This window comes from Pinus tabuliformis, chromosome 3_2 (genome assembly GCF_031772625.1).
Source record: "Pinus tabuliformis cultivar Carrire ecotype Pingquan chromosome 3_2, CPIR1, whole genome shotgun sequence".
Taxonomy (NCBI): Eukaryota; Viridiplantae; Streptophyta; class Pinopsida; order Pinales; family Pinaceae; genus Pinus; species Pinus tabuliformis.
The window spans coordinates 308,298,944-308,313,089 of NC_142302.1; the positions used below are offsets into that span (position 1 = coordinate 308,298,944).

At 39.3% G+C, this 14,146-nt stretch overlaps 1 protein-coding gene and 1 pseudogene across 2 annotated transcripts in view; one reads left to right on the plus strand and one right to left on the minus strand.

The window, feature by feature from the left end:
* The window catches only part of LOC149180784 (putative peroxisomal acyl-coenzyme A oxidase 1.2), a 473,981-nt gene that overhangs the window by 111,316 nt on the left and 348,519 nt on the right, over window positions 1–14,146 (minus strand). For both annotated transcript variants that reach the window (XM_089416295.1, XM_089416296.1), the window contains one exon: window positions 7,377–7,446. In XM_089416295.1, the coding sequence (XP_089272421.1) occupies window positions 7,377–7,446 (70 nt within the window). The remainder of the gene's footprint in view (window positions 1–7,376; window positions 7,447–14,146) is intronic.
* Window positions 10,772–13,316, plus strand: LOC149180785 (uncharacterized; annotated as a pseudogene).

The window sequence follows — 14,146 nt, forward strand, 5'->3', positions numbered from 1 at the left end:
TGGCCCTGATCTTCTCCTCGTGGACTCTCACTCCATCCACCCCTATGATGTGTCCCAAGTACAACATCTGCGTCAACCCAAACTCACACTTGGAGAGCTTGGCATAGAACTGTTGCTCCTCCAAAATGCGCAACACTGTCTCAATGTGCTGGAGATGCTATATCATCAAAGAACACCGATGTGATTCATGCAGGACTAGAATGTAGCTGGGGCGTTGGTTAGCCCGAAAGGCATCACCAAAAACTCAAAGTGCCCATAGTGACACTTGAAGACGATCTTGGGAATGTCCTACTCCCTCACGCGAATCTGATGGTACCCAAATCTCAAATCAATCTTTGAGAAGAACCGTGCTCCTCTCAACTCATCCATCAACTCATTGATCCTGGGTATGGGGTACCTATTCTTCAGGGTCTTCTTGTTAAGGGCCCTGTAGTCAATGCACATCCTCAATGTGTCGTACTTCTTCTTCACCAACACCACGGAAGAAGCGAAAGGACTCGTGCTCGACCGAATGTGCCCAAGAGCCAGCAACTCCTGAAGGGCCCGCTCAATCTCATCCCGATAGGCCTTGGGATGCCTATAGGGGGTAGTAATCACTGCCTGTATGCCCTGCTCAAGCTCAATGGTGTGCTCAAACCCCCAGTCCAGTGGCTGTCCCGGCGAAATCTCCCCATACACTGTGGCATACTGGTCAAAGATGGACTATATCTCTTGGTGCACGGTCTACCCTGTGGTCCCTGCCTCTAATGCATGCAGCTCCACTGCCCACTCTACGTCTCCCTTCCGAAAGGTTGCCTCCATCTGATGAGCTGAAACAGTTTGAGGCGGATATGTGTGCTGTCCCCGTATCTTCTCATGCCTCCCTGTCTTCTCATCATCCCACTCCATCTCTAGGGCCTTCCAATCTGTCGTGACCTTCCCTAGAGTGATAAGCCACTGAACACCCAGATCATGTTGCTGTCCGGAATATCGACCATGAAAAAGTGGTCAGTCAGTGTGTAGGTGCCCATCGTCATTGATAACTTTGGAACATAACGAGCACACACCATGGTCTGATCTCCTAGAACCAAAACTAAAAAGCCATCGAAGCTCTCTGTCTGTATGCCTCTCCGCTCAACCATCTGTGCATCGATGAAGTTGTGGGTTGCCCCACTATCAACCAAAACTGATACTCGCTAGCCACATACTGTCCCCCGTACGCGCAGCGTCAAATACTTGGGAACTCCTCGCAATGCTGCAAGGGCCCCTATGGTAGATGCAAAAGCTGCACCACCTACTGCTGGTGGTGGAGGTGGCAAAGGATCCTGCGCGGCATGACTATCTCCTACCTCCACATCATCCTCCTCATCCTCTTCCCTGCTACTCTCGGAGAAGACCTCAATAAAATGTGCTTTTCCAGCAGCACATCTATGTCTCGGTGCCCACGGCTCCTGACAGGTAAAGCACAACCGCTTCTTCTTCAGCTCCCTCCTGGCATCATCATCAATCTGTGCTCGTCCTGGATTCCCCTTTGGAGGTGGAATCCTCACATCCTTCCCCTTAGGCTGGAAAGCCTGTCTCTGGGGGTAAGGTGTCTGGGTCCTAGGTAAGGCATCCTGTAAGTCTCGGGTCCTGCTAATAGCATCATGGAGTGTCGCTGGTCTAGTGGATCTGACTAGACCCTGAAGTGGCTCTGTTAACCCCTCAACAAACATGTAGATCCTCCGTGCCACGGATAGATCTGGCACCATCACTGAAACCCTCAAGAAGTCTGCAATGTAGGTCTCTGGGTTCCCGGTCTGTTTGAGCCTCGTCAGCTCAACAAAGTGTTATTCCAAATCCCTCCGGTCAAACCTCTCTATCAGTCTCCCAGTGAACTCGGCATATGTCGTCACTGTGGAGTGTCCGAGTGTAACCAACCCATGGAACCACCAGTCCTGGGCCTCACCATCCAAATGTAATGTCGCCACCTTGATGGCCTCTGTCTCCGACATCTGGTTAAGCTGGAAATAGATGTCCAGCTTCTCCACCCAAGACTTTGCCGAACTGTTTGATGAACCATCAAACGTAGGCAAGTGGAATCTACTAGCTGTGCGGTGGGTGTCTCCATCATGATAATGCCGGTACCCTCTGTGATGGTCGCAGGGTCTACTATCCCACTGGAGCTGAACAAAGTCTCTGAATGAGAGAGCATCCCTGAACTCCTGCCCATAGGCCTAGTACTCTACAAAATAATCGCCCATATGACTGAGCTCTGCCTCCTGCTAGGCTTTGGCCTCCATGTCTGCTCCTAGGAAAGTGGGCATGGTAGAACGTGTAGGGGCATGTGAGGCCATCTGCTGAGTAGTATCACACTGAGTGGCACCCTGCTCTAGCAAATGGTGGGATGTACCCGATCCCTCACCAACTTGGAAAACCCGTGGGTTCTCACGCTGTATAGCCTCCACCACCGTGAATCTCTGCCCCATCACCTCGATCTGCCTCCACAGATCCTGCACTGATTTGAGGAGCATGTCCGCAAATCTCTTCCCATCCTCATCTGCCATCGGATTCTCTTACTTTGCATCCACTACAGGCTCCTCCTGTTCGGTGTTCACCACAGGCTCCTCCTGTTCTATGTCCACCACCCGAACATAGTCTCCCTCTCCGTAGGTGTTCTCCAACCTATGCTCAATATCTCTGTATTTCCTACCTCTATAACAGATGTAGGGCTTCTCCCTCGGTGTCATAGACTACTAGCCCCACAAGCTGAGCCAGATATATGCTCTGATACCACTGTAATATCCCTTATCAGGGAAATCCCTCAAACACAAGCAAACTCCAACCAGAGAAATAACAGTGGTGCAACGTACAATAATGTATACATGGAATATAAGCAAATACTCGAAAAATGCAGAGAGAAATGCTAAGCCATTTTATGATACTCAGTAATGGAAAGAGTACAAGAGGTGATCAGAAAGATAGCACCTCGACTTGCACAAGGCAAGTGAAGAAATACACTCAAAATGGTAAGGAAATGGCCTCTCTGAACTGTGTCCAAACTGCCAGTGAACTGCTGTGCTGCTGCTACTGCTGGAATCAAATGAGGATTTGGGGCTATTCCCCTCCTCAGAAAACGCTGAAACTCTGGAATCAGTGTCTACTCAATAAACCCAGAAAAGCCCAGAAAGCTTTTCTAAAATAACTGACCCCCGAAAATCACCCCCTTGGGGATCTACGCAATCCCCCAAGGCTCTGCGCTGCCCCTGAAGAGAATCCTCCAAAACTCTACCCGAAACTCTGCCAAAATCCTCCAATATGCAAGGATTGATCCCTTGCTCAATCTCCCAGCTCAAATCCTCCACATAAACCCAATCCAGAGCTCTTACCAAAAGAGACTGCGTCCTCCCCTCTCAACACTTTGCAGTCATCAAATGCTCAGCTCCTCCTCAACTCCAAAGTTCGCTCCTCCTGCAAAAGACTGATGAAACTACCTTTCCCGAGCAGGGACTCGAAGTCCCCCGAGGCTAAGGGTGAGATCTCCGAACGGAGACACTCGATGCACTAAACAGTGCTGCAGACAAGATAAATAGCCAACGTGCTCTAAGTCGAAGTGACTAGCTCAAATGCAACATAATCGAATGATCAAGATTCAAAATGAAGAGGCTCCTCTCTGCTTTATAGCATTGGCCTCTCTCAAAACCCTAAGGCCCACCTCCTCCAACGTAGCCTCTCTCTTGCCACGTGTTCCTTCTCCATCTGCGCAGTCCCTCCAAGTGTCTACATGGGCCCCTTCTCTATGTGGTCCTTGGGCCCCCTTGGGTCCCCTTTTAAGTTACAATGTTGTGCTACTAGGGAGTGACTTTATTCATAAAGTGAGTTATGTCCCCCTTTCCTCACCTTTTTATTTATAAATAACTATAGAAGGCAAAATTGAGCAAAATCGAATATTCCAATTAGCCATGGCTAATTAGGAATATTACATGATGGTTCAAGAATTGAGGAAGCAAAGGCCTATGACTCCTTCCACTAGTTGCCATATGGCTTGTTTGAGGAACAGCATTGGGGTGACCGCTGTTGCTCCCTTTAGTATTAACCCTATTACCTACGTTCAATCCATTATTATCAAGATTATTTATGGCTTGGACAATAACCTGAACCATCTGTTGTTGTCCTTCTAGTAGGACATTGGTCATTTGTTGTTGTTGTTGTATTGCACTTAACAAGATGCTAGGATCCTGATTCCCTTGTCCTATTTCATCCCCCATTGTTGGTTGATGATTTTTTCTTTTTTTTTTCTTACAGTGATGTTGTCGGTATCCACCAAAAGCATTCAAGACTCATGTATTCACAGGCTGGAAAGATGTTTTCGCTCTGGTACCCCTGTAGTATTCTAGGGCAATTTTTTCGCACTAGCATTTTACAAAAATCCGTTTCCAATACACATTTAATTCAATACAATTGATGAAAAGTACCAACCTTCTTAATAATGCACAAACTAAACAGAGCAATGTAACACTTTATGAATTCAATCAACAATTCAACAAACCCAACAGAACAATGTATTGTTCATCAACTTCTCACAACAATAGGGCACAATACCCTACATCCACACAACATGATTCAAAGTAAATTTAATATTGTATTGATACCCTAACCAAAGTTCCAGATTCTGTATAGCTCCTAAAACCCTACACAAGTCCCTGTATGTTTAAAATACCTGAGTTTCCCCCAGGACCATATTAATTCCTGCATCGAGTCACACGAACTGTTCCCTTCAAGTGCCCGTCTACTCTACTACAGAAATTAGTAGCTATTTTAGGAGTCCGAATATGCTACAGGAATTCTGAATTGTTTGCTTCAGGATGGTCGGTCTGCTATTTATAGGGGTCCACGAATACCTGATTTAAGAGCTTAGATTTGTTGTTGAGTCTTTAGAACGCTAGAATCCACCCTCTGAACCACTACAGGATACTTCCGACAGTTGTCAGACGGTCACAAAGTATGTTTAAACTTTAAACCCCATCGGATTTCACTCAATTAGATTCTCAGCTGGTCTCAGGACACTTGTCTGCCACAGTAGCAATGTATTTAAGTCACCAAGCAACTCAAAGGCCTTCAAATTGTGTCTGTCTAGAGTTTTGTTCTTATTTTGCCTTCCAAAAGGCTTGTTTGACCTTCACGAGAGAATCCAACTTCGCTTACTTCAGATGTTGCCTCAGAAAAGAATTTGTTAGACTTGGACCAAAAAAACTCTTCAATAATCTTGTGCCAGAACAGTGTGGAAAAATAGAAAAGAGAAAACAGTTTATCAACTACAGTGGAATCTTTCCCCAACAAAATTGATAGGAGAAAAGGGCTCTTAAAAGTTAAAACCCTTAATGCTAAGCTCAAGAGAACAGATGATTTGTTCCACAATTGATGATGATTTGATCTCAACTCCTCTCTTATTTATAGATTTCTCCATGGGATTCAAGATGTGAGGGGTTGTGGGTGCAACCCCTAGTTTTGGGTTCTTTTGCCCCAGTCAACCCAACTTTTTCCCCAAATTGGGAAAAATTGGGTTTCGTTTCCTTTATTAAGACTATAGCCTACGGGGTCGGTTAGGCTACTTCGTCCCTCATTAACCCTCAATTTGAAGAGGGCATTACACTTTCCCCAGAATAAGGTTGGGACTTTTCCTTTAAGGAGTGTTGGAGAGATAACAGGGAGTGTAAGGAGGACTACTAAGACTAGGAGCTAAAATTTATTAATTGAAATTTGAATCTTCGTGATATGAGTTTTGGAATTATATTATGAAAATTGAATCATATCTACTTGCAATCAAATCATTATTTTTATTTGTACATATCTTTTAAATTTCTACCTAAGTTGCACAGAAACAAACACGGATCCAGATCTGCGTGATTTTGTTTTATTTTACTTCTTGAAAAGTCAGAATTCAAATCTGTTATACACACATATTTTGTCAAAAAGACGTGATGAAAATTCAAATTTCAAGAATCAAAACCATTCACAACTTAGAATATATTACCAGTATGAACATGCATCTAAATCTTTCATAGCAACTGCATTCCCAACGTCATAACTCTCCATGTAGTAAATGTACTATAAGCAAAAGACATGAAATCCTCCTGTTATTTCTTTACAAAAATCTATGTAAAATTCATTATGATTCCAAGAACCCCAAAGTCAATTTCCTCTGTATAGTTTAGTCTAGTCAAACTCAACTAATTCACTTTGAATCAGCTGAGATTGTGTTGGCTCATTGAGAAAACAATTCAACTGACTTGCTAAACTAGTTGAGTCACAGACCATCACACTAAAAATAGTGATAATTCTCTGCCCACTTTTAAACTGTTATCACTCGTACATTTATACTATGTAAATGCAGGATATGAATGTAAGTGTAATGGAATTAATAAATTTGTGTGTGCATGCACATGTGTGTCATTTATGGATAGGGATCAAGTATCTTCGACACTAGCCAAGTTATGTTTTATGTGATGAACATAGAAAATTAGTCTTCTTGGCTATATATAGTTTGTAAGGGTCGTTGATATTGAAAAATTTAAGTTTCTTAATGTTGGATGATCCTAAAGTTCTCACACATTTAGAACTTGAATGTAGGAAGTTCACTGACGAGAGTGGTGCCAGTAACAGTTAGTGATAGGGATTACTCATTATGTTAATTCATTTGGCAACAATTGGTGAGAAGATATACTTCGGCCTCCATTTAATACTACTAATATAAAACAAGGTCATTGACATATTGTAAATTGTAAATTTTCTTTGCTTGTTCTTTATAACCATAAGTGACAAGATGGAAGTACTAGAAACACATTCATGAGTTAGATTTTAGCTTGTTTAAAATCAAGATCATCTATCTCAGAACCTCTTTCCCAAAAAGAAATTGCAATAGAAGATTGAATTAATGCTTTCAAGAGGAACGCAAAATATCATTAAGGACCTACTGCTTTATGCTAGGGGTGAGACATTCGTTTTAGATTACAAGCACTACAAGGATTCAAAAAGCTAAGTTCCTGGTTTAAAACTTACAAGTTACTATAAATGATTGACATATATGAAAAGCATCTAAAACTAGTTCTTATAACATTCTAGAATTTATTCTTTCATGAACAAAATCTATTTCAAGTTTATATTTTTCAGTTCAAGTTTCAATTGAATCATAAGCTAATTAACATTCCTGGGGATGTAGAAAAATACCAGTCAATTGTCAAACAACTTAATTATCATACTCAAAATAAGATGTCAGTACTTCCAAATTCCTATGGAGTTGTACATGCATCGCTTGTAGGTCAAAAACAGCTTCCATCTTGTATTAGACCATGTCTATCAAACTTGCAATGTGACTTATGAAATATAAAAATATTTCAAAGAGGGTGATTCACACTTACTTTGAGAGGACAATGAGTTGGCAATGTGCACGTGCAACACTAACCAAATCTACAGACAACTCTTCAAATCCTATTGTCCATGACAAAGGTAAACATTATAAATCTTCCACTAGTTCAAACTTACTCAATATTGAGACAAGGGATTACAACATAAGTAATTTAAATTTAATCTTTAAAGAGCTTAACTACATTGAATCTAATGAGGAAATGATGAAATTAAGACTGAACCACAAGAAAATTAAAGAATTGAGGCCTACGGATCATTTGATGCAAAAATTGGAAATGTAATTCGTAATTACAAATATTCCTCATGATTATTGGTGTATTGAAAGAATAATTTCTTGTTCATTTTAGAGACAACGAAAGAGAACAAATTCATAAACAATTCTCCAAAACCTAATGTCCTTTATGAGGGTCTGTATTATAAATATTCCATGTAGTTAAAACTTTAGTGAATAAAAAGGAAAGGTAGTACAACATAAATTAATTTAAATATAATTTTTTAAGAGTAACTATGTTGAATAAACATTTTTAATGTAAATGAACCACAAGTCAATAATATTTGAACTATTGCCTACCAGGTGTAATCAGTGAGTGATAGGGTGCACTGTTAAGGCATTCTTTGTGACATCACTGGTTCAAATCCCCGACCAGCTGTTATGAATATAATTATGTAAAAATAATAAATATAGATAATAAATAATAAACATAATAATATGTAAATAAGTAATAATTAGTTAAACAAAGAGGTATGTCTAAGGAGACATGACCATTCATAAAGGGTACTTACCTGGATATATATACAGGGCCCTCAATCTCAATTGTAACATCATTCTCATTAATACATTTTATATGTATTCATGTATCCTCAATGGAGATCTACATATTCCAAGTCTTTTGGAGTATTTGACTTGAAGAATGAACTTTGTTCGCTTCATTTGGTATCAGAGCAGTTTGATCCTTTGGCCACTTCACCGTTGCACAGAGCTCGTTCTCCGATCCACATCTTTGGCCATCGAAATTCGTCAACTTCATTGCTGTTGAAGTGTTTCGCTACAATCTTTTGGAAGGTCTCCAATTCAATAGTTGGCCTTTGGCCACAAAAAAAAATAAAAAATAAAAATAAAATAAAAAAACATAAAAGTTAAAAAAAATATTAAAAAAATAAAATAAAAAAACATATTAAAAAAATAAAAACATTATATTAACAAAAAAGGAGAATAAAGAAGGAAACAAATTATATTAACCAAAAGAAAAAAATTATATCATTTAATTAAAATTAAAAAACAAAAAAAACAAAACAAAAAAACGTCAAGCAATCGGGCCACTAGTCCTCGATAACTCCCGTTGCTGCTCAACTGCCCGATCAGTCACCTGTTGCACACAGCCTCTGGAGCCACCCACTACAAGCAGCAGCTAGCCACCACCACATGCGACACCCATTGTCGAACCACTCACCCTCGAATCACTCAAATCACCTCAGCTACCATTGAATCACTTGGCCAGCGCATCCGCCACTTTGTGTGTTCCATTTGACCCGACTGCACAGCCACCGGAGCCCCAACCCCATAGCATCGACATCCCTTCTGTTGCATCCATGCTCCGCCCACAACCTATTTGACCCGCTGCATCAACACTCTACCCACAACAACCATGTAGCCACAGTCTAAAACTGTCGCACTCTCCCGAGACATTGCATTCAATTGTTGTACATGTCATCCGTAGCTCGCTCGAGCCGTGACAGTCCTGTCTCGTGAATCGTTATTTCCCAATCAACGAAACAGTCAACCTCAGACTGCTTCCTGACCACCACGTTGATCTCGTTCTTCCGCTCTCGCACCCTGTTCTTCTCCTTGCACTTCTATCTGCCTATCTCCTCACTCCACCGCTACTCACCTACTGCCCGAACCGGTGTTTACGCTGTCGTTTTCTGAACCGCCTCCAACTCTCGTTCTAACATCCACAAACTGTATGTCTCGAGTCACACTACACCACATCCTTTGACTGCTCCACGCATCTCAATCATGCCACATCACATCCACTTAAACCCCTCGATCACGCCCTGTCTTCCATGGCCCGACCAATCGCATCCCTCAAAATAGTCACGTCTCCATCGAATCCGTAAGGGCAATGACTTTTGTTGTCTTGGTCGATGATATAGTTTTATATAATCCAATCATAAGTTATATGATAACATTATTTTCATATAATTTTATTACAATTATTTAATAAAAATATATATTATTATTATTATTAGTTAATTAAAAATAATTATAAAGAAGGTTATAAAAAAAAGAAAATAAGGTTTTTTAAAAGAGAAGAATAGAGTATTATATTATTAAAAGGACATTTCATTATATTTTGAAAGGTGAGCTTAGTAAGAATAAAAAAAAGGTGTGAAGTCTTATTAAAGAAGGCTTCCCAAATATTTGTGAAGAGGTATTTTGAAATCACAAAAGGAATAATTAACCTCTAAAGCTCCATTCAAAAGTTTTTAAGGATTAAAAGAGCTACTTTTAAGACCCTAAGTTCACCTCGATAAACGCAAATGGAGTCTAATTCGGAATTGAAGGAAGATTTCTGAAAACTTCACGTAATTATGTTGTAGTGCTTTTTAGAATTAAAGGGTCTATTGCGGGAAAAGATCACTATTGCTATTTCACCTTCCGAAGATAAAAATTATATAACGCCTAAAATTGCAAACCAAATAGTGATTCTAGAGTCAAATATAATCGAAAAATTAGACTGTTTGGCAACAAAAAATATGACATAACCAATTGTAACGACCCATTTCAACTTACAAGTAACATAAAAATATTAGCATGTATACGAGGCATGCATATGATAGCTACATATGCATGCATTGCATGCACTGCGTTAGTATGCATACTAACTTATTATGAAAATTCCCAAGTAGGAGAAAAAAAAAATGAATTAATTATTGAAAGCACTGTAGTAGTATTCATACCAATTTGATTATATGAAGTGTTTATGTATGGGAAATAAATTAAATAGTAAAATAATTAATTAATACCTTATTTATAATATATTAATTCATTTTCATTAATAACATTTAATTAAATAATAAATAAATAAATATTATTAGGCCCAAGTTAATTAACTTATCCTTTGGCATGTCATGTTAAGTACTTAAAAAAAAAAAAAAGATCCTCTTCCCAAAGTCGGTTGAAGCGATAAAGATCAAAATACCATTTATTATATATTTAAATAAAAATATAATTTAATGTACAATAAAGACAACCGACTGGAGTAATGGGAATTTAAAAGGATAAGGACAAGGATGATTGGAGGAAAAAAAGGGTGGGATTTCTTCGGAGGGAAGGATCCTTTCCTATATAAGAAAACCTAAGAGGAGAAGGTGGGGGGATGGTTATATGGAGATTGCGGGATGGAAATTTAGAAAAGGAAACAAATGGAAAATCTGGGAGAGGAATGTGAAATACCGAATGAGCTTTGGGGTTCCAGATGTAGATCTAGGAAAATTGAGACCTGTTCTTGGAAGTTTTGGGCACGGGGGCCAAAAGGTTTCACTTTTGAAGCCTTTTGGGTTTGGGGTCCGGAAAGACCGATCCCAGACAGGCTGGGAGGAAATTGGTTGGTTTGGTATCCGGAGAACAACATCATCCAACATCATCCAGGAACCGACACCAACTCAGAAAAACCAGGTAAGTACATATATCTAATTTGATTTGTTTAGTCATAAAATTGGAAGGCATATTCTGTACATTCTGCTAGAAATGAAATTTTATGCAATTGTAAATACAGTATGTTAGAAATGAATTTAAATAGAAATGAATTTAAATGGATAGGCATATACTGTTTGTAAATTTCAATAACGAGCCCTACATATGGTATCGGAGCTAAATTCAAACACTTGGGACCTTAGCGGCTACCATCGTATAGTGGGAATTATAACTAATAAACGTAAGAAAGTTTTCCTATTTAACACTAAGTGTTAAGTTTGCATATTCAAAACTTTTGGCACAAGGGCAGATAGAAGATCACAACTGCGCAGAGAAGTTGACATTCTGGGCATAACTACAAAACAAAATTAACCCAGTGATTAGGCCGCAGCCTGAGCAAGACAGTGAAGTAACTTGAAGAGTATAGAAGTATTGTTCTTAAAAGGATCGAGAGGCTAGATTAATAGCCATTCAAGGTCGAATCCTTTAGTAAAAGGAGCAAGGTTCTGGGCATAAATATTAAGGTCTGAAATCACCTTTCAAATTAAGAACACGTTGTCACCTCAGTAATCCGAAATCATCAAATGGCTAGTTAGCTAGCAAGTAAAGGACCTAGTGCCGAGTTGATTAAAGGCACTGTAAGCATAGTTAACAGGATCATCTTGAAGCTACAGTCACAAGGACCAAGACCGAACTACGGAAGATCTGTTACAGTCATATATATAAAGTTTGAATTGTAACAGTCATATATATAAAGTCTGAATTGTAGACAATGGTATAGTAGCCGAAAATATGTATCCAAAAAAAAAAAATGTCATCCCAACATTTATAGTTCTGTGCATAAACAAATGACCGAAAAATTCTAAGTTAAGACTTTGAAGCAAGCATACCAATTTTCAGAAAGGAAGTTGTTATTATCTGTAGTCTGTATTCATAAGAATCTAGGCATCTATATAAATAAGATCCGAGCCCATGGTAGCGAAGAAGCCAATCATATTCCATCAGTGGTGGGCTTCCTTTAGATGTTTCCAAAGAATGGGCACCATCAGAGAAGAATCTAGTCACCTTACCTGGGTATTGTGTAGCTGGAACTGTTGGGCATAAGCTGATGTCTGGCAAAGCAACAAGGGTGAAGTTGGACAAAAAGACATATATTGAAGTTCGTTGTCAGGTTCTATACATATAATATCATTCAGTGCACATACTGATGCGAAAGGGATTATGGATCTTGTGAAGCATGTTTCTCCGCGACATACAGTTCTTGTCCATGGTGAGAAGCCTAAAATGACCTTACTGAAGGCCAGAATTTCCTCTGAGCTGGGAATTCCAAGTTATGATCCCATGAACAATGAAACTGTTGATATTCCTTCACGCCATTCAGTCAAAGTTGATGTCACAAAAGAATTCCTTAGAAAGAATATGAGCATGGCTAAGCACTTAAATCAAGGTAAAGTAACTACTTTGGACTTAAGCAAGCAGAATACAAAAAAATCTTCAAGAACTTCTCGTCAGAGATAAAATGCCAGCTGAGGGTATTGTCTTAAATGGGAAAAGCAGAGAAAGTAAAAGTTCTCCATTCATCAGAAGCACTGGATACTCTGGAAAAGGAGGATCACAAAGTTGAGTTATCTGTTGCTGTCCAATATACATCAACAGAAACAGGGAGATAAAACCAAAAGCATTGTGCAATTCTGAGAGTGAATTATGGCCTAGCTTTGAACCTGAGGAACCTGCAAGGAAGAAACACTATACCACCTCCCATGAAAATGTTTCTCCAGATTGGAATCGAGACAATGATATGCAGCAAAATCAGGAATTTTCATTTCATTCCCTGAGTTCAGTTGGCCACCCTTTAGATTCGATACGAGATGACAATACAGAAATGGAAAATATGAATGTTAATGTTGGTGCTGATGTATCATCAAATTCTTCAGACTTGAATATTGACGTTAAAATGTCTGGCTTAAATTTACTTCATGCTGTATATTTAAGGTTAGTAGGATTCCTAGGAGGTTTGATTTTTCAGGAACATGAAGGCTGTATACAAGGACAGTCACTTACTATTTCTATTTGTTCAGATAAGAAATGCTTTTACAGGACATGTGATTGTCCGGAGAAAAGTCAATTGGCAGATATCCTACATTGTAGTTGGTCCAAGAAAGATAACAAGCTTGCAGAAAAGGTACTTTCAGTACTTAGAACCATGAGCATAAATCTAGAGAGGGAATCATTTTAAACGGCCAGCTGAAATGTAATAGGCACCTTTTAGAGGTCATTTTTACAACCATTCAAGATTGTACAATATATTTTCTGTTTACAATGCTGCTGATGGAGCAAGATGCAAATATTTACATTGAATACATAAGAGGCCGATGTATCTAAGAATTTTCGAATTGTACAACTTAGGTGCATAATCTAACATTTTGAGATTAATATTAAAGACATTTTTGAGATTAATACTAAAGACCTTGTAAAAAAAAAAAAAAAAATGATAGAAAGACGGACACAGTGAATTCAGATGAGAGAATTCGGATGACACAGTGAATTGTCAGACTACAGAGAAGGTTTGAAGTGAAAAGGCTAATAAACCTGAATTCAGATGAGAGAATTCGGATGACACAGTGAATTGTCAGACTACAGAGAAGGTTCGAAATAAAAAGGCTAATAAACCTGCTATTATTCCTATTGGTATTGCTGCTAGTCAGGCAACAGAAATTGATCTACCTGCAGTTAGTAATGCTAGTCAGGCAACAGAATTTGATCTACCTGCAGTTAGTAATGCTAGTCAGGCAACAGAAATTGATCTACCTGCTGTTAGTAATGCCGAAGGTGAATTGGAGGAATTGAATATCATAATTGAGCTACCTGCAGTTAGTAAAGCCGACGGTGAATTGGAGGAATTGTAAGGAAATGCGGCAAGCTTATGAGGTTCTAAGGTTCCAATATGATACATGTTTCGGTTTTTAAAGTTTAAGGGCCATGTGAGGCGACGTCTGGAGGGCCAAGTGGAAAGGTCATAGTCCCTCCACATTTCATTTCATAATATTCACACGTCAAACGAATTAA